The following is a 25,006-nucleotide window of genomic DNA, read 5'->3' as shown; positions in this document are numbered from 1 at the left end:
AGGACTTTTGGAATATATTCCTTTAATTGCTTCTTGTTTGATGGTAAACACAGCATAGCTCTTCTTAAAAGTCCGTCACTCTAATTTTTCAAAAGTTTGTTTTAACAGGAAATTGTTGTTTTTCAAAAAGTTTTATAGCGATCCTAGCCAAATTTGGAACATGTATTTATACTTTGATTATAGTAAAGTCTGCCAAGTTTGGCGTGAATCTATGCATGTTTGAGCATCTTATGGGGTATTCAACTGCCTCAGTATATGGCACTTAAGTTTAAAGATTTTTATTTTCTTTCAATTAATTAGTAAATAATCTAAAAAAATTCTAGAATATGTAAGATGCATTCCTTGACATGTGTGATTTTTTTCGGGATTTTACTGCAAACTATGGATTTTTAATGATTTTTTATAGTTTTGAGTAGGGTGTAATACTGCTAACCATGGAGTTTGAAGATGCTGTTTCTCCTTCTTTTGAACATATACTTTTGACCCACCAACTGAGATGGCCGCAGCGTCTATCTGACAGATGAGATTCGTCCCAGATATTTTCATTTATCCCTATTTTAACCCTTCCTGACCAACGCTGTGGTTGTCTCCTGCTGGTCCAGAGGTGAAGCGTGGAGCTTTTTCCGCTGGCTGGGAAGGTGCAAGGGGGCGGCGGTCGCTTGGCTCCCGCGGTCGCAATAGGCCGAGTGGCGCTGAGCTGCGAGGGCCGTCAATACCGCTTGCGGTTTTAATTATTATTATTATTTCCGTTTAATATTGCAAATAATATTAAATATTGGAATTCTGATTTTTTTTCTCAGAATTCTGACTTTAATCTCAGAGCTCAGACTTTTTTTTCTCAGAATTCTGACTTTAATCTCAGAGCTCAGACTTTTTTTTCTCAGAATTCTCACTTTAATCTCAGAATTCTGACTTTTTTTTCTCAGAATTCTGACTTTAATCTCAGAGTTCTGACTTTAATGTCAGAATTCTGACTTCATTCTCTGAATTTTGGAACTTAAAATAGAAGGGCACCATGAAGGGAGAGATGTGGGAGCACTCAGCTTCACCGACAAAGATGTGAGTTGTTTGGGAGGGCCATTGGTGGAAAATTATGGGATTAGGCAACTTTTTACGTGCCCCAGGGGTCCCGGGATACATAATGGAGGAGCAGAAGTTTGATTAAAACAAGAGAGCTGGTTTAGTCTCTAAAACAGACATGGCTACGGCTTGATGCTAACATGTTTGTTAGCTGTCAGAATTCAGTAAGAATTCAGAGAAAAAAAGTCAGAATTCTGATATTAAAGTCAGCATTGATAAATGCTGACAACATTCCTCTTTGCCCGGCTCCTAATTGTCATTCACCTCATCCACCTGCCTTTCTCCCTTATATGGGGGTTTTTGTGTTAATCTTTTATTTTCTTTTATTTTCATTTGTATACACAGAGTGTATACAAGAGTGTTTGTTTTCAGTTTGATGCGAATCTGTGACATGATTTAGAGTTTTTTTGACATTCTGATGGCAGTGGGGTAGAATCTGTTGCAGAATCTGCTGGACCTGCATCGAATGCTGCAAAGTCCCTTCCCAAAGGGCAGCAGGGAGAACAGTCCATGGTTGGATTGTGAGGGGTCATTTATGATGTTACGGGCTCGGGAGACGCAGCGCTGAGATGAAATGTCTTTAATGGAGAGAAGAGGAGCGCCGATGATCCTCTCTGCTGTTCTCACCACTCTTCTCACCGTGAACAGCAGGGGGCACAGGATGCCACCCTGAGGGGAGCCTGTGCTTAGGGTGATGACATCAGAGGTGTTCTGTCCAACCCGGACTGACTGAGGTCCGGACTTACTTCTGGATCCGTCTTTCAGTTCTGGTTTACAGTCACTCAGCAGCAGATATGGGAAGTAACGAAGTACAAATACTTCGTTACTGTACTCAAGTAGATTTTTCGGATATTTTTACTTTACTTTACTACTTATTTTTATGGCGACTTTTTACTTCTACTCCTTACATTTTTACACAAATATCTGTACTTTCTACTCCTTACATTTTTAAAAATTGGCTCGTTACTTTAGTTTTGAATCATTTCAATGGAGTTACCGTTATTATTTTTCACGTCATCAATACCAAATTCAATCTAATTGGATGGGAATCTACGTTGCATTTGACGCACCACTACAAGATGAATCGACAGATTCGCCGGTATTCATTCGCGGCAAATCATTGCAGCTTGGTGGCGGTGGCGTTAGCATAGTAGTATGGACGACGAGATGATTGAAAATGAACACAACGGAGATCTAGTCCTATTGGCAGACATCCATTTAAAATGTAGGCAACGGCATGAAAAAAGTGGTTTCTACTTTTACTTTTATACTTTAAGTAAATTTACAAGCCTGTACTTTGTTACTTTTAATTGAGTAAAGAAGTTTAATCAGTACTTCCACTTTTACCAGAGTATTTTTTATCACAAGTATCTTTACTTTTACTCAAGTACGGAAAGTCAGTATTTTTGCCTTCTCTGGTCAGCAGTCAGTCTTTGTTACCACCTGCAACTGCTCAAAATTTCCTTGAAGCTGTTTGTTCTTGTTCGTTCTGCTGTTGAATTGTCCCCGTCCCACTGAACAAGAACATCAGGTTTACTTCCTGACCTACCTGGGAGGAGGGCAGAGTCAGGCCTCTGAAACGAGAAATCAGTTCTCACTGCGGTCCAGACCAGAAGTGTTGTGCATCATGTGATACAATATGAGCATTTGGTAAAGATTGCATGTGGAGCGATAAGAAAATATTGCTACATATGCCTACGGGAATCCTACCCTGTCTGGAAAAATAGCTTACTGCTGTATAAGAGGACCCTTCGTAAAGCAAGGGCAGCATATTTCTCCTCATTAATAGAGGAGAACAAGAATAATCTTGGATATTTTTAATACAGTTGCCAAACTCACCCAGAGCCATAGCTCTGTTGAACCATCCATTCCACCTGCTCTTAGCAGTAATGATTTTATAGGATTCTTTATAAATAAGATTGATCTTTTAAAAATTAAGATCATTAGCACTTCTCTATCTACGATTGGTTTATCTCTGGAGAGTGGGGCAGCATCTCAGGTAGTCCTGGAATCTGAACCGGGTTTAGACTGCTTTGATCCAGTTGAACTTTCAGAGTTAGCAAAACTATTGTCTTCATCTAAGCCTTCAACTTGTTTGTTGGATCCAGTTCCAACCAGGTTATTTAAGGAGGTTTGATCTCCTCCATTTTAGATGTGATTAATCTATCTCTGTTCCAGGGATATGTACCAAAGGCTTTTAAGGTTGCAGTAATTAAACCTCTAGGAATTAAAGGAACATACAGTAGGTCTAAACTGGTTTAAATCGTATCTATCGGATTGATTTCAGTTTGTTTACGTTAATAAAAAATCTTCCTCATGCTCAAAGCTTACCTGTGGAGTACCACAGGGATCAGTGCTAGGACCAATTCTCTTTACTTTGTATATGCTCCCAATCGGTAGAATTATTAGACAGCATGGGATTATTTTCCACTGTTATGCTGATGATACCCAGCTATATATGTCTATAAATCCAGATGAAGCTAATCCATTACATAAATTACAGGCATGCTTCAAAGACATAAAAACCTGGATGACTCTTAACTTTCTGCACCTGAAAGCAGACAAAACAGAAGAGTCTTTGGACCAGAGTCTCTGAAAAAGAAGCTGATTAGTCAGTCACTTCATTTGGATGGGATTCAACTGATTTCAGATAATAAAGGAAAAAATCTTGGTGTTGTTTTTAATCAATATTGCAAAAATTAGAAATTTCCTATCCAGGATTGATGCTGAGAAAGTAGTCCATGCATTTGTTACTTCAAGGCTGGACTAATGTAATTCTTTACTATCAGGAAGTCCACAAACTGTAGTAAAAAGACTTCAGCTGATCCAAAATGCTGCAGCCAGAGTTCTGATGAAAATGAAAAAGAGAGATCATATCTCTCCTATCCTGGCTTCTCTTCATTGGCTTCCTGTTAAATCCAGAATAGAATTTAAAATCCTCCTTCTCACATATAAAGCCTTAAATGGCCAAGCTCCATCTGATATCAGAGATCTGATTGTTCCTTATGTTCCTAACAGAGCACTTCGCTCTCAATCTGCAGGTTTACTAGTGGTTCCTAGAATTTCTAAAAGTAGAATGGGAGGCAGATCTTTTAGTTATCAGGCTCCTCTCCTATGGAACCAACTACCAGTTTTAGTCCGTGAGGCAGACACCCTGTCTACTTTTAAGGCTAGACTTAAAACTTTCCTTTTTGATAAAGCTTATAGTTAGAGTGGCTCAGGTTATCCTGAGCTACATTTCGTACAACCCCGACCACAAGGGGGCTGTAGAGTGCTTTAGATATGGTCCTTGGCATGTGAAGACAGATGCATAGATGTTTTAGGGGTGAATTTATAAGAAGTCTCTAGAAGTGACCATCAGTGTGTGGGTGAATGAATGGCTGAATGTAGTGTAAAGCGCTTTGGTCAAGTCTCCTGACTTGGAAAAAAAAAAGTGCTATATAAGTACATGCCATTTACCATTTTACCATCATCTTCACAGCAGGATATCTTCAGCCTGGAGCCGCCTCCAAATCTCCATTAGGGATCAGTTTAATCTTATTTATTGTGGTTGAATTGAACTTTAAAGCTTAAATTGTGGACAGTTCAAAGCCCCACTTATTGACAACCTGGGCATTTGCCAGTTTTGGCTAAATTTAAACTAACCTAAAAAAGAAAATAAAAAACAATCCACTAGACTTTGTTTCCAAGTTTGAAGATGTTTCACTTCCCATCCAGGAAGCTTTTTCAATTCAAAATGTCAGGAATAGCGTTGAGTTCCAGGTTTTATGCAGTAGCCCAACAAAGCCTTTAGAAAACATGCCAATTGAAACGGACGAATGGGTCCAGCCCTTTGGAATAGAGGGCGTTTGGCTACTTTTGTTAGCCTGCAATGGCCCATACCTGTCTATGTCTCTGAAAGGGAGGTCATTAAAGGAAATTGGTCTGGCTGAATAGGCGAGGTCATCCGCTCTCCTGTACAGGGGCTGGAGGACCTTTCTTGTTCAGCCAGGCCAACAATTCCCTTTAACGTCCTTCCAAATCCTCACGTTCTTATCTTTCTATCAAAATCCCTTTCTATATAATTATAATGATATTCATATTATAGCAACATGCTAAAATAATGTTCAGAACAGGTGCATGATTTTATTAACCAACCAAAAGAACACAGATCAGTGATTGGTTGTAACCAAGCAAGTTCCTTCACGTCTGGCCTCTAGAGCAGATGTTTGCTGATGTCAGAGGAGCAGAAATCATCTGGAACGAGCCTTTATCAGCAGAGGTTTCTACCTTTCAATGACTGCCTTCACTAATTATTTATTACCAACTTAAAGTGCTGCATGATGCTGTTCAGGTGTTTTTGTTCTGAGAGAAAAAACGGCCCATAAAGTAATGGGTGTGTCAGTCCTGCTAGAGAAGATAAGAAGAAGAAGAAAAGCACCGAGACAGGAGTGGAGTAAAGGCTGGGAGCAGAAGAAGAAGAGAAACGGATGCTGCTACAGTCCTGGTCCCTAACAGGAGGAGCAGAGTTGCCTCCACGAGGAGGGCCTCATGTCAGGTGACGGCGTTCAGGTTGTGGCCCGACTCTGTCGGGGTGAAGAACTGGACTTTGGGTGGAATGAGGCCGGAGTTGTTCCTGCGGAGGCTCCCGCTGCTCCCACCGCCTTTCCTCATGGAGTTGTTGCGTCTCATGGAGTTACGCTTCCTCAGCGAGTTCTGGTGGGACAGCTCGCTTTTCTGCAGGGTCTGGATCAGGATGTAGGGCTTCTCGTCCAGCTCCCGGGCGCTGCAGCTTGGCGTGTTCACCTGCAGCAACGACAGCGCTCTTCAGCCTCTTACACCGATGAAGTTCTTAACATCACAGGAGGCAAAAACAAACACGGAGCTAGGATCTTTCTAGAAGAGCAGCCATAATGGAAGACTACAGGCTCCTCTCCTGTGGAACCAACTACCAGTTTTAGTCCGTGAGGCAGACACCCTGTCTACTTTTAAGGCTAGGCTTAAAGCTTTCCTTTTTGATAAAGCTTATAGTTAGAGTGGCTCAGGTTATCCTGAACTATCTCTATAGTTATGCTGCTATAGGCTTAGACTGCTGGAGGACATAGGGACCCCTTTTTCATCATTCTGCTTCATTCTATCTCTATTCTCCCACTCTGCAGAATTTGTTAATTTAATCTCTAACGTTCTGCTCTCTCTGCTTTTTCTCATAGTAGCTTCATCTGGTCTGTTCCTGTTTGGCTGTGACTCCATCCTGGAGAGAAATATCAGCTGTGGTGCTTCTATCAACACGCTATAGAGTTGATGCAATAAACTGGTTTTCCTTAGATAGAAAACTTTGAATCAATCTGACTGTATGATCTGGTGAACTGTTAAATGCCTTGAGATGACATGTGTTGTGAATTGGTGCTATAGAAATAAACTGAATTAAATTGAACGATGGGTGCCCTCAGCGGACATTTTTAACCTTTTAAATATCTGGTGGGAACTTCAACAAATCATAGATAAAACTCTGAACGTTCTGTAACATCATGGCGGCTATTCCGATAAACTGATGCAGAACTCACTTTGACCGTGTTGCCAAACTTGGAGTAGTCCACCGAGTACACACCCTCCTCCTCCGTGACGATGGGAACAAAGCGGTGACCCCACTGGATCTCCTCAGACACGTAGGAGGTCCGGGCTTGGGTGGTGATGCCTGTGGTCTCCACAACGCCCTCTAGAATGACGATCACCTCCAGGTCGCTGCACTGCAGCTCCATGGCTGACAGGTCGTACAGCGGGCTGAGCGAACCACATTTGCAGGTTGGAGTCAAAAGCTCATTTTTCCAGCATTTAAAACATGTAAATATGGTTAAACGAGGCAGGAATATACATCACCAGTTCCACAAAGTACATATAAAGAGAAGCATTTTGAGCCTTTAATGCTTTAAAAATTCAGCAAAAAGATCCAATCCTTTCCTGAACCTCAGATGTCATCAGCTTCTATCCTGGGATGATGTTATTCGCCCCTCCATCCTTCTCTCTATTCCATCTCCTCACATTGTAACGAAGGCTGGCTAAAGCCCACCAACCCCCACCCATCCTCACCACTTTCTCCAGAAGCACCATAGAGAGCGTTCTGACCAGCTGTCTCACTGTGTGGTGTGGAGGCTGCAGCGCCTCAGCCTGGAAGAAGGTTAGAAGAGTTGTTGGAACAGCAGAGAGGATCAAGGAGGCTCCTCTTCCCTCCATAAAAGAGATTTCGCCCAACGTAACAAATTACTCACCTAATTAACCTGCCGTTCCCTCCAGGCGCTCTAAATATTATTTATCCACCTGTTCGGTCTGCTTTATACACGGTTCAGCCCAGCTATCAGGGCCAGATCATTATTCTTAGTTTTTCTAGTTAGTTATTCATGTGTGTTTGTTTTTGAGTTAAGTCCCTGATTCTTGTCCAAACTCTTTGGGGCCCGTGGGTCGAGGGGGTGTTTGTCTCCTGATTGTGTCCCGGCTGTCCTCCGCTGAGCCCTCAGGGTTTTGACTCGGAGTGTGGAGGAGGCCATTTTAACCCCAGTGATCCTGGCTCCTAGGAGTCCAGTTTAAAGTTCTACAGTTATCCTGGTACCATGTCTTGTCTCTGTTTCTCTCCGCCCACCTATCTGTCTGAGCACGCTGCTGGACTCATAGAACTCTAAACCTGCCTGAACACCCTGTGGATTCCTGGAACCCTGGATCTGTCTGTTCCTGATCGGATCAGAACTCCTGGTCGGGCTATGGACTCTTGGATCTCAGAACGGTCCTGTTCTTAACTGTTTCCCTGACCTGGATCGGTCTCCTGCCTGCTCACTGGGGTTTCTGCATCGGGGACACTCTGGACGGCTCAGGGCTGCATCTCATTGGCAGACCATCGGCTGGATCCTACCTCACCCGAGAGGATGAACTGTTAAACCAGGTAAGTGACTCACACGGATAATCATCTTCTGTCAGATTATCGTGGTCACTTACCTGTGTTTCTCCCTCAACCAGAGTGCCAGTGATGGTCACACTGGTTGAGGGAGAAATCACTCTGGTGTTTTTTATTTCATTTTTTGTCATTAAACGCTGAAACTTCCCACTGTCCGCCTCGCCTGAATACTGTGTCCATCTGTCCTGTTTTTTTGACACTCACCTGTCTTTATCGATGATGTGGCAGATGATGAGCGGGGCGAGGAGGAACAGGCTGTTGCTGGCCACGGCGCTCTCCGTCTGAACATCGATCTGATGGATGGGAATCACCTCCCCTTCAGGCGTGGTCGTCTTCTTTACCACCTGCGGTTCACATTAAACGTTTTTTTCAAAGCGCTGCAAACATCGGTATCTATTTATTCATATATTTGACATTTATACAAATATACTTATTTAGTAAAAGACACTGACACGCAGTAGATTTATAAAATCCCAAAACATTTTAAATATATTTCAATCAAACCCTGAGTTTAGGCAACAGGAAAAATATGTATTTGTCCCATAATATAAAAATTGACATTAAACTTTTTCCATTTCTTTGCTCAAACGCTAAAATTAATTCACTTCTTAATCTTTCTTCCTATTTAAAAAGATGAGACGGTTTAATAAACTTATAATTCAAATTTTGTCAAAGCATGTAAACATTGATAGCGTAACATCGCTAAGCTACTAGCTCATCTGCTAAGTTAAGCTACTTAGTTATTGGCATTTTTTGGTTAGACTCATTCATAATTTTATGTTTTTTTGTTGTTTTTAATAACACAGACTAAGAAAAATGTCAAATTAGAGGGAAGTTGTCTTAAAATGCAAAAAACTGAATAAATAAAGGAGCATCTTTAGCTAATGCTGAAAATATTACCCTTAACGTTTTCTATTTCTTGTTCATTATAAAATTTAATAATGTAAGTAAGGTGTTAAAGTCTGAGAGTTTTATTAGATAGTTCATTTGAAACATTAAGAAAACTATTTCAAAATGTTTTTCAAATGAATATTATCATAAGCAATCCCCCCGATACAGCATCGGGTTAGCACAGGGTTCATACAGGAATGAGTAACTCTAATGTAATGCTTTTTAATGCTTAGAAATAATTTTAAAATAATATATATATATATATATATATATATATATATATATATATATATATATATATATATATATATATATATATATATATATATATATATATATATGCATATACACATATATATGCACACACAAATATGTATACACACATACATATATATATGCATACATACATACTGTACACACACACACACACCCATGTGTTAACATCCATTAACTCCCATTGATTTTCAGTCATTTTCATTGTTTTCTATGTCGTTATTTTAATCTTTTTTTTTAAGTAGAGCATTTTAAATACCACATATAGTCACATTTAATAAATTTTAATGGCATTTAAAGCCCTTCATTTAAAAGATAATAATTGAATGACTTTTAATGACCCGTGGAAGCCCTGTAGCACTACATCTAGCTTTAGCCACATGTTTCCTATCCAAACAAAAATGCAACTCAAGATGAAGATCTATTAAATTACAAATAATTCCTATTTAATGGTTCTTTAAGTCAATGCTAACATTAGGAAATGTTGATGAGGTCATTTCATCTTTTCTGACAACCAGACACCGTGAGGGGCTTTCATGGCCGCCGGCAGGTGAAGCCTCTGAGGTAAAAACAACAAAACACCTGTAGCCTGACAGTCGCTCCTATGATCATGCTCTTCCTCAGATCGCCGATGCGAATCATGAAGCACAGACGGTTGTTCCTCACAGCAATAACGGCATGGCGGCTGAAGATTAAGGTCTCTGCTCGGCGGTTGGACTGAGCCGTCTTCATAAAGATACAACCTGGACACAGAGGAAGACAGTCCATCAGAGGTCGCTTTAAATAATTATCTTTCTACTTTTAGTGTATAGCATTTCAGAAATGAGGCACAGGGTTCTGGTTTGTACCCAGCATGACGGCGTTAATGATAAGTCCCACTATGTTCTGCAGGATGAGGACAGTAATGGCGGCCGGACAGTGCTCTGTTATCATGCGTCCTCCGAAGCCGATGGTCACCTGAACCTCAATGGAGAACAGGAAGGCTGAGATGAACGACCTGAGGAGAGATTTGACATCAGTTATAGTTCCTGTTTGTGTTCTTTCTTTACATACTCGTACAATCGTCTGCTTACAACATTTGGATTTAAATCATAGGTTAAGGCTGTGAGTTGACTGAAGCATGATACTACCTCCACCGTGTTTTAGGGTGCACGTGCTGGAGGACATAGGGACCCCTTTTTCATCATTCTGCTTCATTCTATCTCTATTCTCCAACTCTGCAGAATCTGTTAGTTCAATCTGTTAGTCTGGAGAGAAATATCAGGTGTGCTGCTGCCATCAACACCTTTGTTTATAGATGTTAGAGATCGGCATGTTTTTCAGTGTAGTCCTGTTTCTCTGACTGTGACTAACTGGATGTTCTCTCTTTATCCTCCTACATGGGAGCTGGTTCGGAGCTCGTCTTCCTGGCTCTGTGTTTCCTGGACGCCTCTACTGTACTTTTACAGTTACCTTTTCTATCTCTGCTTCTGTCTCCTTGAACCCCAGTCGGCCTCAGCAAATGGCCGCTCACACTGAGCCTGGTTCTGCTGGAGGTTTCTTCCTGTTAAAAGGGAGTTTTTCCTCTCCACTGTCGCTACAAGCATGCTTAGTGTGAGGGATTGCATTCGAGTCAATGCAATCAACTGGTTTTCCTCAGATAGAAAACTTTGACTGGATGATCTGGTTGAACTGTAAAGTGCCTTGAGATGACATGTGTTGTGAATTGGCGCTATAGGAATAAACTGAATTGAATAAAAAGATAATCCCCTTTCACTAATTTAGGTTGATTTCCTAGTTTAGATGTTCTGTTTTATACTAATGAAGAATTTCTATTGCAATTAGAGATTCTGGATTCTGCTAAAGCAAAACTAAAGATTAACATCATCTGCATAAATGAAACATTAAATGGTTTAAATTGGATCAACAATTGCTTTATAAAGTAAGGACATTTTAGGACATTAGTCAGATGAAAACTGGCCAAAAAAACAGAAACTCGGAGGGATGCCAGTTTATTAACAAATAGAATTATAGCAGGATCTGTTTTTAAATGGGGATTAGAAAATTAGAGTTTTAACTGGGAAATATAAAATATTGGCCAAAAGGATCTGAGTCAAAGCCAGGAAAAGAGTTCAATAAAACCTCCAGTGTCTCAACTTTATTATTATTAGCTGTGGTTTTAGAGAGAATTTAGAGGCTCCACAGTTTGTTCAGATTCCTGCCAGTGGTAAGCGTTTTTAGTCTATTTTTGAAGGTGCTGCAGCAACCCTAATTTAAATCAAAGCACCCCTGAAATATGAGTTGTTTGACTTATCTAGACTTCGTTTCTTCCAGTGTATAAAGTGTTTGGTTATTTCACCCCCTTCAGTTATGTTCTGGTTAATCAGAAATAATATAATAAAAAAAAAAAAAAAAAAAAAAAAAACAAGTAAACAAGCGTGATGGATGGTGCCTTAAGTAAAATATCAACCAATGCTTTGAGGAAAACGCTGCATTCAGGTGTTTTCTGAAATGTTCAGTCAGATTTTATGCACTTATTGATGGTGTGTTGGTGAAATGTTCACCAGCGAGGTGCTCTAATGTATCTGAGGCTGGTTTGTTTGATTATCTTTATAACCACAACTTAGTATCGATATGTAGATTTACTGAATCATTAGTAAACCTTTATCATTTTATTCAGTTACTAGTTATTTTAATTTATAATCCATTTTATCATTTACTACAGCTCAGATACGATGCATTAGTGAATGATAGGGGTGTGCAAAATAATCGTCATGATGATGCATCGTGATTCTAATTTTCGTGATCTACTGCATCGATTCTTGACGCCAAGTATCGATTATTAATAAAAAAAAAATGAATAAATAAAATTACATGAATGGTTGGCGAACATCAGCCAAAAACAAGTGTAATACAACTTCCAGTCCAGTAGATGTCGCTGCAGATGTATTGACGCACGCTGCCTTGTGTCACAAGCATTTCCGGCTGCGGGATACTGTGCAGAGTCATTCAAAAACAAAACATGGAGGAGAAAATAATGCAATGCATTGCAATAATTCATGTATCATGATGCATCGTGATAGAATTGCATCGTGGCCTGTGAGTCGTGATTCGAATCGAATCGTCACTTCTTTGGCAATACCCACCCCTAGTGAATGATGGAGTCAGTTATTTACAAAAATACTGAACAAGTTTCAAAAATATGTGTAGAAAGCAGTGAAATTAATCTTGTGTGGCCAGGCAGCTCTCTGCACTCCAAAAACCATCTAGAAATAAGTAAAACATTTTTTTTTTATATTTTTACTCTTAAAATAACTTGAATAATATCCACTTGAAATAAGACAATAACATGTTTTTTTTATTTTCATTTTACAATAAAATCGTTTTTTCCATTGGCAAAGTGTCTCACTTTCCTCCTCAATCCAAGAACAAATACATTTATTTTAAGAAAAAATTACTTATCTAGACTTCGATTGTTTCCAGTGTGGGTGCTCAGCCCCCCTAAACCTCTGGTCCTAGAATCGCCCCTGCTGCCAGTTAAAGGCAGTTTGGTTTTTGGCCTGACATGAATTTATCATCAGGTTAACTGTGAGTTTAAGGAGGTCAGAGACTTAAGAGCAAACAAAGATGAACATGATTATTAAATATGGCAGCCAGTTATCATGACAACGGTTCTAAGTTAAACTAAGGATATTTAAGCTGCAAACACTTTTAAAAAGAAAGAAGAATCTGAAACCTTTTGGGACAAATCCTGTATTTTTAAACAAAACTAAAATATTTCTATTTTAGTATTGGTTTCTGAACTGCAAAAAACGTATTTTTCTTAAAATAAGTGCATTTTTTCTTAAATTGAGGAGGAAAGTTAGACATTTTGCCAAAGAAATTAGACAATTTCCATTTAAAGTAAGAAATAAAAACTGTGTTGTCTTATTTCAAGTGCATTTTATTTAATTATCTTATTTTAAGAGTAAAAATCCTCATTCCATTGGCAAACTATCTCATTGACCTATTCAAATTAAGGGTAAATACACTTAATTTAAGAAATTTGTACTTGTTTCTAGATCATTTTTCCAGTGTGATGCTTCCTAACTGAAAAAACTATATCTAGATCAGTCATTTTTTCTTAAAATAAATGCATTTGTTCTTGGATTGAGGAGGTAATAGAGACATTCTGCCAATGGAACAAGACAAGTTACATTTAAAATAAGAAAAAAACACAATTGCAGTGTCTTATTTCAAATGTATATTATCTAATTATCTTATTTTAAGAGTAAAAATACTCATTCCATAGGCAAACTATCTAACTTACCTACTGAAATTAAGGGTAAATGTATTTAATATACAACATTTTTAATTGTTTCTTGATCATTTTTCCAGTGTGATGTTTCCTCACTGAAAAAAATGATATCTAGATGAGTATTTTTTCTTAAAATAAGTGCTTTTTTTCTTGGATTGAGGAGGTAATAGAGACATTTTGCAAATGGAACAAGACAATTCACATTTAAAATAAGAATAAAACTATTGCGTTGTCTTATTTCAAGTGCATTTTATCTAATTATCTTATTTTTAGAGTAAAAAACCTCATTCCATAGGCAAACTATTTCACTTACCTACTCAAATTAAGGGTAAATACATTTAATTTAAGACATTTGTAGGCTACTCATTTCTAGATCATTTTTCCTGTGCTGTTGGTTCTTTTCCCTCATTTTCTTCTGCAGTTTTAAAGATGAGGAAGAAGAGGGTGGGAGGAAGGTAGAAGTCACATTAGAAGAACTCTGGCGACATAATGTGAGTTTTTCTCCCTCTGCTTCTTGGAGAGGATTCTTACTTGACGTCGGTGACGCAGTGGGTCTCGTTCTGCCGCTCCGGGTCCATGTCTCCGTGCGCAAAGGCCACCAGCCACCAGCTCATGGCGAACAGCAGCCAGCTGCTCACAAAAGTGGTGGTGAAGATGACGAGCGTGAAGCGCCATTTCAGGTCCACCAGCGTGGTGAAGACGTCCTGCAGGAAGCGGCCCTGCTCGCGGATGTTCTTGTGCGCCAGGTTGCAGGAGCCATTCTTGGCGATGAAGCGCGCCTTGTTGACGCGGTCGCGGAACACCGGCTTCCTGGGCAGCCGGGAGGCGAAACCCGGCACCCCGAACTCCTCCGGGATGATGCTCTTTCTGGGTAACATCTTCCTCCTCTTCTTCAGCAGATGCTGCCTTCCTGAAGCCTGGTCTCAGTGCGTCTTTACGCGCGGAAACATGTTAAAAACGCGCAAAACAGTTTTAGTTCCAGACTTTATTTTGGTGTGTGATGGGAGTGAGCGCCGCGCGCCGCCTCTGCTGCTCTCCTCTGAGGGCTGGACAGTCTCCTCTGTCCTGTTTGACGTCCTCCAACTTCCAGAATCCAGTCCCGACTCGGACTGGGAGCTGCTGCTGCCTTCAAGGACTCCTCCAGCACTGTCGGAAACCAGCAAATTACACTCACACTGCAAAAACTATCCAGAAATAAGTCAACATTTCTTAAATTAAGCGTATTTACCCTTAATATGAGTATGTAAATAAGATGATTTTCCAATGGAATAAGATATTTTACTCTTAAAATAAGATAATTAGACAATATGCACCTGAAATAGGACAATATACCAGTTTTTTTCTTATCTTAAAAGTAAAATGTCTTGTTCCATTGGCAAAGTATCTCACTTACCTTCTCAATTCAAGAAAAATATGCACTTATTTTAAGAAAAAAACTACTAATGTAGATTTTTATTTTTTCCATTTGCACACTGAAAAAATGATCTAGAAATAAGTAAATATTTATGAAATTAAGTTTATTTACCCTTGATTTGAATAGACAATGAGATAGTTTGCCAATGGAATGAGTATTTTTACTCTTAAAGTAATGTAATTTGATAATCTGCACTTGAAATAAGTCAATGCAATTGTTTTCTTTTTTTTTTATGTAAATTATCTTGTTCCATTGGCAAAATGTCTCTTTTTATCTCCTCAATTTAAGAACAAATACACTTATTCTAAGAAAAAATGACTTATCTAGATTTAGATTTTTTCCAATGCAGCATAAAAACATGCATCATATTTCATTTTAAACAGCAAATTTACCTTATTCTAAAGACGCATCACATGCTGGAAATACATTTGATGAATTAAAATGTCCCACTGAACTCAAATTTACATGAGCTCCATCTTTTCAATTTGAAACAGCAGGCTGGTTGAATATTTGTCATGGATTTTGATTTATTAACCAATTTAGATTAGTTTTTACATATTTTAAAAAAAATAAAACAAACGATTGAGACGCATTATTCACTCAATATCTTTTTTCATCACAAAGTTTGTTTTTCCTCTTCTTTGAAATGATGGTAGCCAGAAACACAAATGACTTTAAAATTTGTGTTAAATGAACAACTTTTCTGGGGTCAATTAAGGTTAAAAGTCATGATCAGTTCAACAGGCAGCTCAGATCTCAAAGAAAATATAAACTGGAAAAAATATTAAGAGATTTTTTAAAAAGTTTTCTGCTCCTGTTAAAGATTCAAAATCTGATTTTTGCCTTAAATTTGTAAAGAAAATTATGCTAAACTTAAATGAGCAATTAAAAGTAAAAAGACATAATTATCTGACGACCAAAATGCGATTTGCACATACACCGCTAGAGGAAGCCATTTAGCAGCATATTCTTCCTGCTATTCCCAACTTTTCAGTGTTTTCTTGGAAAAAAAAAAGAGACAGGCTTTATTTAAAACAAAATTTATTGTCATTTCATGTGTAGAAAAAAATATAGGCACAAATAATCAGCTGTTTTATATTCTTTAAACCATCAGATATGAAAACACAATTGGTAAAGCTCAGAATCTATAAAAATCATACAAAAGTGTCATTTAACATGAAGATGTGTGAATTCAGATGAAGTGAGACTTCCTGCATAGAGCTGCCGATGATTTAACGTCGACATATTTAATTAGACACCGTTAATCGGTTTAATCAACAGTTTCTTTCAGAGTTTGTTTTGTTAAAAGTCCAACAGAAACAGAATGCAGGAGTAAATATGACGGAGATTTAGAGAAACAAGGTGATAAACAGGAGAGGAAGAGCTGAAGGGATCAGAGATCTGAACATCGCTGCTGAGAGGAAGAAAAATAAACGTTTGGATGTTTAACTGAACAAGACAAAAAACAGAAACATCAGGGAGGAAAGTCTTTGAAATAAACACTGGTGACCCAATAAATCTGGTGTTTACTTTGTACGGTAGATAAGTCATAAAGTCCTGAACAAACTTGTTAAAATGGTTTAATCAAGAAAGCAAAGGGACGACATCACAGCTTCCAGAGAAAATAAACGAGGAAATCAGGCTGAAATTAAGGAAATATTATAGAGTTTAAAAGCTAGAATTAGGATCCAATACAAGTTCAGACATTTGGAGATTAAATATGTAGATTTCTTTATGCTCTGCAACTCGGATCTATTTATCAGAGAGCTACACTGGTGAATAATGATCAGGGAAAAATATGAATCCTTCTGCAAACTATCACTCTGCATTATTTATAGAAACTACACTACTTTAAAGACTCACAGATTTAATGTCTCCCTAATTCAGGAAGACCTGTTGGTCAAAGAGAAGAATTTATGGCAGAAATGCCTCATTTGAAGCTGAACTGAAGTGGAGAATAAAATAATTTTATTAGAAAAGGTTTTATTGATACTTTACAGAAAATCACCTCCCCGGCTAACAGCAGCTCTCCTCTGATGGTTCAGCAAAGCATGACTGCAGACAGACAGCAGGTTCAGCGGCTGCAGGCGGAGCCGCCGCACCTTACAGTGTTCGCACTAAAGTCTGCACAGAAATACAGCTGATAGAGCGGAGTGACGGCAAACGCACACCAGAAACAATCTAGATCAAACAAATATGTAGCTGTAAAAGTTTGAATATGAGAATATTAAGTCAAAGAAATGAAAAAGTATGTTTTTGTTTCTTGAGTGAAGATAAACTATTTGTTTCTGATCTATGTTCCCATCCATCAAGACATTTTCACAACTAGCCTTATGAGCCCGATAATTAAAAACGTCCCTAAAAGGTTCATCATGATTGACGAAGAGTCACTAGAATCTTCCTCTTCCTGATGTGAGCGACCAGTTCAATCTGCTCTATCAATGGTACATCTGTGGGAGAACCTTGCAATAAACCTTAAGTGTATAATACAATAAAAAGCAACTTCTTTTACAGTGAGAAAGCTGCGTGAGGCACCAAACACCTCTGGCTTCATTATTGCTTAATATCAGTGATATTATAGTATAGATAAAAGTGGTGCCATACGTAAAAGTTAAACAGCTTAAAAAATCATTGGTTATAAAAGGGCCTGAAGGCTCAGCATTTATAGAAACTCCCCAAAGGAGAAAGGGAGGTAACAAAGTTGGGGGCTTGTCCGGGATCTTTTGTTGTAACTAAGAAATCCAGCTACATTTCACTTAATGTTCACAAAAAAATAGTTTTTAAAACCTTTAAAACCAAACATCAGAAAAAAGCTTTATATAAAGGAAACCATTAACTCTGCTGGGACTACTTGACGCAGCGAATTGACACACACCGTCCTGAGAGAGTTTGTGTTGAAAGCTGCTCTATGTGAGCGAGGCTAACTCAACCATTGCTTGATTTCTTCGTGGAATTTATTTTCACATTGAAAGCTCTTTTCTAACCTGGAGACATTTTGATTTGTGGTAAATTTAAGAGGATGGTCATAAATAAGGCTATTTAATCATACACCGTAACATATAAAAAATTAAAAAAAGAGTAATTTCGACAGAATAATTAGCAGAAACGCAGGTAGCTGCTAATAACTGCTAGTTGACGTTTAATTTTCTTTTAATAAAGTTTTTTTGGAATTGAATTAATGAGGAACAACCTTGTAACCTAAACGTTAGTCATAACTATTTCATTTTAAAGGCTCGATCAAGTCTTTGATCCCAAATCATTTTTTTTTGTGAAAACATCGAAACCAAACACTAAATTATTTATAAACATAATTGAAACTCTAAAATCACGTCTGAATATATAAATCCCCCCTCGATGATCACATGTTTAGTGCTGATGCATGAACCTAAGTGAAATGGCCTGTTGATCCAGGAGGACCTTAGCAGTACACCGCATCCAGTCGCCTCCGCAGCTTCCTGCTGTATCCTTGGCTTAGACATGGACTTCCTGTTTGTCCTCCTTGCATATTAAAGTTTAGAGTAAAGATGTTTAGGAGTGAGACGGATGAGTCTGACGGCCATCGTCCGATCAGGGGACTACATGTCGGCTCTGACGAAGGAGGCGAACATCCCGTCCTCCTGCTCCAGCAGAGTTTCCGGTTTGTCGTACTCCAGGATGTTTCCTCTCTTCATCACGATGACCAGATCGGCCGTCAGGATGGTGTGGACCCGGTGCTGCACAAACACAAAAACTAGTTAGGTTATCTGTTTCCAAAGCCCTTTCTGACACGGTCAGAGCCAGGGCATGCTGAGTCACCAGTTGCTATGGTGATTCCCGCCTTTTCTATGAAGATTTACAGGAAACAGAAACAGTTGTGTTAAAAGTGAGAGAGCAGGACCTTCTAGAAGCCAGGTCTGGAAACTTTATACATCTAACAGCATTAGGGTTGCCAACTCCCTAAAAAAAAAGGACACTTCATGTGCGTGCCAGCTGACCCGATTGCCTTTACCCCTCCTGGAGTGGGGATTTTGTGTGTGAAATGATTTTTTTTACTATTTGACTCAAATCAGCATTGAATCATTATCGCTGACTTTATTCACCCTGGTAGTTGTTTTTTCCCATTCCTCCCAATGTTTCTGCATCCTTTTTTTTTTTTTGGAGGAGGAGCATCGAAGGTGCTCCGCCCCCAAAAGTAGTGTCAGCATTTAAATTACTCAGTTCGTCCCCCATACTGCTCCGTTGTCTCCTGCTATCTTCTCTGTGAGCAACACTTGGTTTGACCAATGGGATGAGGGGATTCTGGATAGTTACATATATGTTGTCAGCTCATTGGTCAGAACGCAGGACAGGACCCGGGAACAAGTTTACCGTAAGTTTTGTATCTAATGTGCCCACTTTTTATTGAATATTTTTTACTCTCACAGTAATACGGGACAAAGTGCGATCCTTTTTCCACTTATTATGAGACAGGTACTTTTATTTTCTAAATAAAGAACGATTCCGTTTTTCAAGGGATGGTTGGTAACCCTGAACAGCCTAAAGACAGGAGATTTTCAAATTCCCCAGAACCACCAGGAGGGGAATCCAGGGGGCGGTGAGAGTGAGTGGGCGTGTCTCTCTGCCTTCTGGGCTCGGACTGGTCAGAAACCTGAAATTCCTCCATTAGAGGGAGACATCGGACAGGTCCCAGCTCAGGGGCCGATGACATCACAGCGCTGCGTGATGGCTGTCCAAACCCAGAAACCCACCTAATGCTCCTTCACAGCACCATATTTCCCATAATTCAGAGCAGACGGGCTGAGCTCGGGTAGTGATGGCGGACGCCAGTGGGAAAAAAATTTCGTAAAAATTTCTGGGACCCAAAGTAACTTTCAGGATGTTTTGAGGTGAGACTGGGGTTTTTTCTTGAACTCAAAAATCTACTAATTTTATTTAGATCCCAGTTAATTTAGCAGAGGTTCAGTGTCTTTGGGCTCCGGTTTTCTTCGCCAGCCGTCAGCGCTCCCCTCCCTCTGATTAGCAACTGATCGCCTTGAAGCTACCGTTGGGTAAAACCACCGGCAGGAAGATAAACACATTTAGCTAATACTGAAACTGTCATGTTTGGCTTATTTAAGACTTTTATCGCTTATTCAGCAAATCTGGGCAAAAGTTACAGGTCAGCTTCAAAGATGATTATAGCACCATTTACACTACTCTTTTGAAACCATGCTGAGATCAGTCTGGGCTAGGCTTGCCACCTTTCAGAAATGGAAATAAGGGGTGCGGGGGTCCTAAATAAACTTCATTGTCGTGGGGGGTCTGGGTGTCCTCCCCCAGAAAATTTTTTATTTCTTAGATGCAATTTTCTGCATTTTAACCAAACATTGTCCTGTTTCAGCTCAACACAGAACCATACTTTTATTTTATTCTTTGAGCGAGGCATGTATTTCTCGCAATAAGCCACAGCTAATTACAATAATCAATAAATGGAAACGTTAAGTTTGTACAGTCGGCCACAGAAATACTCTCACAAAACCAATGGCGTGCTTGACCTGGTAGAATTGTTTTTGGTTTATTTTGGTTGTTAGTTACCCAGTTTATTAAATGACTCACTTTTGTTACCATGGCGGCGCTCCAAGGCAGCGGCCAAAAGCAGCTCCTCTTGACAATTTTCAGATAATATGCAGCTTAAAACGATATAAACTGGACATCGGGCCCGCATCTATGGTCGCTGGCGCATGCTGGAACTACGGTTACAAGGTGTTTTGAAACGTTTTTGACCGTTTTGGGGAGCTGCGTAGTGCTGCGGACTGATGTCAACAAGACAACAGTGGAAAATAACGGACAGAGGAGGAAATGCACAAGAAAGCGGGGCTGCAGAGGGGGGCTAACTGGGAAGCTAAAGTGAAATCCCCACAGACCACTGCTTCCATTAATCCTGCTCTCCGCTGGTTGGAACACAAAATGGATCATTTCCGACTGGAACTCTCTTCAAAAAGAAGATATGTAACTGCTGCGCCATCATTCTGACTAGGGATGCACGATATTGGGATTTTGGCCGATATCCGATATGCCGATATTTTAAAACTCATGTAGCCGATAACCGATATCGATACCGATGTTAAAGCTGGACAAAAATAAGTAGTCATTAAAAATAGCAGTTTTGTTATCCATTTCTGACACTTTGAAAAATAATATACTCAAATATATTTTCATATGCTGATATCAAATTGATTTTTAAAAACGCGGTATCGATCTATTTTACTTTTTAAAATCTCGTGAAATTTAATCGTTCTGTTACAAACTCTCGTGATATTTTGCAAATTCTTGTGAGATTTTGTTTGTAAAATAGTTCGATACCGCGTCAATATATCAACATATAGAAATATGGCAAAATTTCGTGAATTTTCGGGGGATTTCGTAGCATAACGATGACATATAGCAATATTTCATTAGTAAAAGAGATTGATATGGTGTTTTTAAATGGCAATATATCAGCATATGAAGATATTGGGATATTTTAACGTATCAATATTTTTTCCCTCGTGTTTAGACGTTTTTAAGTCTGTAAAAAAGAATTTTTTGAGGAAGAAGAAGAAGTAGTATTTTTTTTTTTTTTTTTTTAGACTTTAGAAACTCAGAAGCTGCTCAAATATCGGGTTAAATATCGGTGGGGTGGTCGATGTCCGATATTCAGTTTTAAGGCCGATACAGGCCGATACCGATAGGGGGCCGATTATATTGTGCATCCCTAATTCTGACGGGGCCTTGGCTGCATCCAGCAGGGTGCTGTTGGCCTGGGGGGGGGCTGATGCTGTACCGCGCCGATGGAGGCGGAGAACTGTGTGTCAATGAGGGCTCCTCTGAGACTGTTCCAAGGCAATCTTTGGTATCAAAAGGGGAAGCACAGCCCTCTGCAGGTGAAAAAGAGGAAAGCACTCTAGATGCTTCCCTGTCAAATGCAGAAACATCCCCAGCTGGCTCCTCCAGGCCCCCTCTGGCTTCCACACCTTTTCCAGCATCGTCTGTCGCTGCTAAACCTGCCGATGGCACCGCTGCTGCTTCAACCACGTCAGTCTCATCAACCCAGGGGGCTACCACCCTCACATCATCGTCCTCTTCCTCCGCTGAGCCAGGAGAAGCGAGTGCTTCAAGATCTGGAGGCAGTAGTAGCAGCTCAACAACAACTGCTGCTGCTTACCTTATCCAGGCTGCACTTTAAAAAATGAAATTGACTAGAGAGCTGTTCTAAATGAAGGCAGATCTAAATAAAAATATCATAGAATCACCACACAGCAAACACATCTCCATCAAAGAGCATGCAGGAAGGGATTCGATACCAACCAGGCAGTCATTGGCGGTCAGGCTTTAGCAGACCCAGACTCTGATTCAGCCGGAAAGCAGGAAAACAAGCAGAAACCGGAGGAGAGAGGGAGAGCTGGGTCTGAACTGATCCGGGTCTACTTGTGGGTCCTCACTAGCACACTGAAGAGGCTCTCCTCCTGTGCTAGAAGGTTGGGACCAGAGTCACTTTCCACCAAGATCCCAGAGGAGAAGACCAGCACCTGCTCCGAGTCCAAGATGGAGGAGACACGGTGCTGGTGGACAGGATGAGGAGGACGAAGTGGTTGGTAGGAAACGGGAAGAGAGGAAGATAAGAGAGAAAAAATGAAAGCAGGAGAGAGGAAACAGGTGGAGGAAGAAAATCAGCTCAGTTCATTCAGCTCAGTTTGAAGAAAGAAGGAAATGAGGGAAAGGAATCAGAAACTTTTAAGAGCAGAGCTGCAGATCCGAGAACTTACTGCGATGGTGACCACGGTTCTGTCCGCGAACGCCGTCATCACCACCTTCTGCAAGATGTTCTCCTGCACAGAACAACTCAGAACATGAGCGCTCCAAACAACAACGGCTGCAGAAAGCAGAGCAGCAGCAGGAGGAGGACGGAGAACCTAGACCTTTATGCTTAGAGCAGAAAACAGATCCAGATCCAAACCATCAGGAATCCACAGCTTAGAAAATAATTAAGTTTAATTCACTGTTTTAACTATTTCCACAAGATAAAAATATTTCTCCACTTCATAAAACATAAAACTAAATTTTAGACTAAGAATAAAAGTGAAGAGGTCTGATCTAATATTCTATCTCTGGAGCAAAATGCCAGGATTCTCTTATGGAGACACTGTGAACTGATGTTCGGTTCTGCTTCATTGTTCTCAACAGATTTCCTCCTGCTTCTGCTAAGCAGTCAGGTTTAGCGACCATGACACATCCACCTCCGTGCCTAAAGATGTCCTGCTGTCCAAACCCACCGTGGCCATGTCTATGGACGCTGTGGCTTCATCCATGATGAGGATGCTGCTTTTTCTGACGAAGGCTCTGGCGAGGCAGAAGAGCTGCCGCTGACCGACGCTGAAGTTCTCCCCTCCCTCTGTCACCATGGCGTCTGAGGAAGGACAGACAGCTCCGTCATGTACAGAACCTCGTAGCTTAGATCAACTAGTTCTGGTTACCGTACCCAGTCCTCCAGGCAGAGCTTTGACCATGTTCTTCAGCTGGGCGATCTCTAGCGCCTCCCACAGGCGGTCGTCGGTGCACTTCCTCTCTGGATCCAGATTGAACCTGCAGCAGGATGAGTTCACTGTCAAAGTCCAGGAATAAAAGATTTGAGACTTTATGTTCTCCAATGTGCTCCTTCCCCTGTCCAAACAGAGAACCACATGACCTCACTGGAAAAATCTAATCTAGATAAGTCGTTAACTCTTAAAATAAGTGCATTTGAGTAGGTAAATGAGATAGTTTGCCAATGGAATGAGGATTTTTACTCTCAAAATAAGGAAATTAGGTAATATACACTTTAAATAAGACAATGAAGTAGTGGTTTTTTGTTATTTAAAATGTAAATTGTCTTGTTCCATTGGCAAAGTCTCTCTCTTACCTCCTCAATCCAAGAACAAATGCCCTTGCTTTAAGAAAAAATGACTTATCTAGGTTTAGATTCTTTCCAGTGAGTGAGGCACCTCCATGTTTCCTTCTGCTCCATCATTCAGATACAAAAACATCAAATTAAGACAGATGAAGAGGAATGAGAACCCGTTCAACGCAGCAGAACAGGCGCTGACGGAGTCCAAGAGCCAGAATAATCCAGAAACTCTCTGAAAACCCAAATCAAACATCGGTTCTGAATCTCCCTCACGTTTCAGAAACAGCAGAAATCTGATCTGGTTCTGTGGGGGTGATGCGGATTAGGAACCTCTGGATGAAAGAAAGCTGATCAGAACCGGATCGACCAGATGGAAGCAGATAGATGAAGAACCAGCTCAGACTGCTTCTCTCAGAACATCCGGACCGGACTTTGGTTCCCCTTCCATGCAGCAGGTGATCCAGAACCAGTGAAGTCTGAGGTTCTTCTGGTCTTTAAACGTCCCTCAGAGAGCCAACAATCTGACTTCTAGAATTTAAAATGGCTTCAGTGACTTAATCTGTTAACGATCAGAGAGCCTGCGCAACCGACGGAGGTCCATTTCTGGAATAACGTTTAAAAAAAATAGAACCGTTTTATTGGTCGTCTAGTTGAAATCTTTGAAGTCGTCGCTGTTCCAACTGTTGCACTTCTTTAGAGTGGTGCCCAACTTTACACGAGTGAATAAAGTGCATGTGATTGGTCCTTTATCAAGGGGGCGGGATTGTTGTGGAGGAAGGTTCACAAGCAAGTTTCGTTGTGGCCGATGTCTCTGAATCATCTTGCTAACCAGTTAGTAACTTAGCGCTAGTAGGGTCCCAATGGGAAATTCCATTGGGACCAAGTAGCACTAAATTGGTGACTTAGAAACGACACTGTCAAGGAACGCTATGGACAGAGGAAACATGCAAGAGGAGGAGAGTTTAGTGTCGGAGGTCGTGGATGAGTCTCCTCAGTCATCCATTTTTTATTTAGAGGAGGAAAGATGAAGATGTTGTGGGAACACAGCCGTACATGTTTGAGCCCTTGCCTCGCAACGCTGCCAGTTCTGTTAGCTCTACGCCTGCTGAAGACACAGACGTCCATCCCCATGAACACTGGGACGGAACTCAATGGGAAAGGAAGGGATTCTGATTCTTATTTCAACCGTTGCGTATATTAGCTGCGACATGTGAATTGAGATGCTATGACTGAAAAAACTTGATTGACAGACGACCGTTGATATATGAT

General features: G+C 40.2%; 2 protein-coding genes across 2 annotated transcripts in view; both read right to left on the bottom strand.

Moving 5' to 3' along the window:
* Positions 1-5,190: 5,190 nt before the first annotated feature.
* kcnj8 (potassium inwardly rectifying channel subfamily J member 8) lies at positions 5,191-14,563 on the bottom strand. Its single transcript, XM_038289074.1, has 6 exons — positions 13,974-14,563; positions 10,015-10,163; positions 9,749-9,909; positions 8,207-8,346; positions 6,624-6,840; positions 5,191-5,865 (listed from the first exon to the last, which is right to left on the bottom strand). Exons 1-6 carry the CDS (start codon positions 14,318-14,320, stop codon positions 5,614-5,616), a joined length of 1,266 nt encoding a protein of 421 aa, XP_038145002.1. The 5' UTR covers positions 14,321-14,563; the 3' UTR covers positions 5,191-5,613.
* Positions 14,564-15,880: 1,317 nt separating this feature from the next.
* The window catches only part of abcc9 (ATP-binding cassette, sub-family C (CFTR/MRP), member 9), a 101,943-nt gene continuing 92,817 nt past the window's right edge, over positions 15,881-25,006 (bottom strand). Inside the window, exons 39-42 of the mRNA XM_038289075.1 lie at positions 23,333-23,436; positions 23,127-23,260; positions 22,620-22,682; positions 15,881-18,569 (exon numbers count right to left, since the gene is read on the bottom strand). Of these exons, the coding sequence (XP_038145003.1) occupies positions 18,432-18,569; positions 22,620-22,682; positions 23,127-23,260; positions 23,333-23,436 (439 nt within the window). The 3' untranslated portion in view covers positions 15,881-18,431. The remainder of the gene's footprint in view (positions 18,570-22,619; positions 22,683-23,126; positions 23,261-23,332; positions 23,437-25,006) is intronic.

Source organism: Cyprinodon tularosa, unplaced genomic scaffold (genome assembly GCF_016077235.1).
Source record: "Cyprinodon tularosa strain WSP-4 unplaced genomic scaffold, ASM1607723v1 ctg263, whole genome shotgun sequence".
Taxonomy (NCBI): Eukaryota; Metazoa; Chordata; class Actinopteri; order Cyprinodontiformes; family Cyprinodontidae; genus Cyprinodon; species Cyprinodon tularosa.
This window is presented reverse-complemented; position numbering and strand designations above follow the sequence as displayed.

Bases quoted from the DNA above. Each gene is read 5' to 3' on its own strand.
- kcnj8 (XM_038289074.1), bottom strand. From the start codon at position 14,320: ATGTTACCCAGAAAGAGCATCATCCCGGAGGAGTTCGGGGTGCCGGGT. The intron at 10,164-13,973 runs GTAAGAATCCTC...ATCTCTCCTCAG, and splicing joins CACTGCGTCACCGACGTCAA to GTCGTTCATCTCAGCCTTCC. The intron at 6,841-8,206 runs GTGAGTGTCAAA...TGGTTCGCTCAG, and splicing joins CACATCATCGATAAAGACAG to CCCGCTGTACGACCTGTCAG.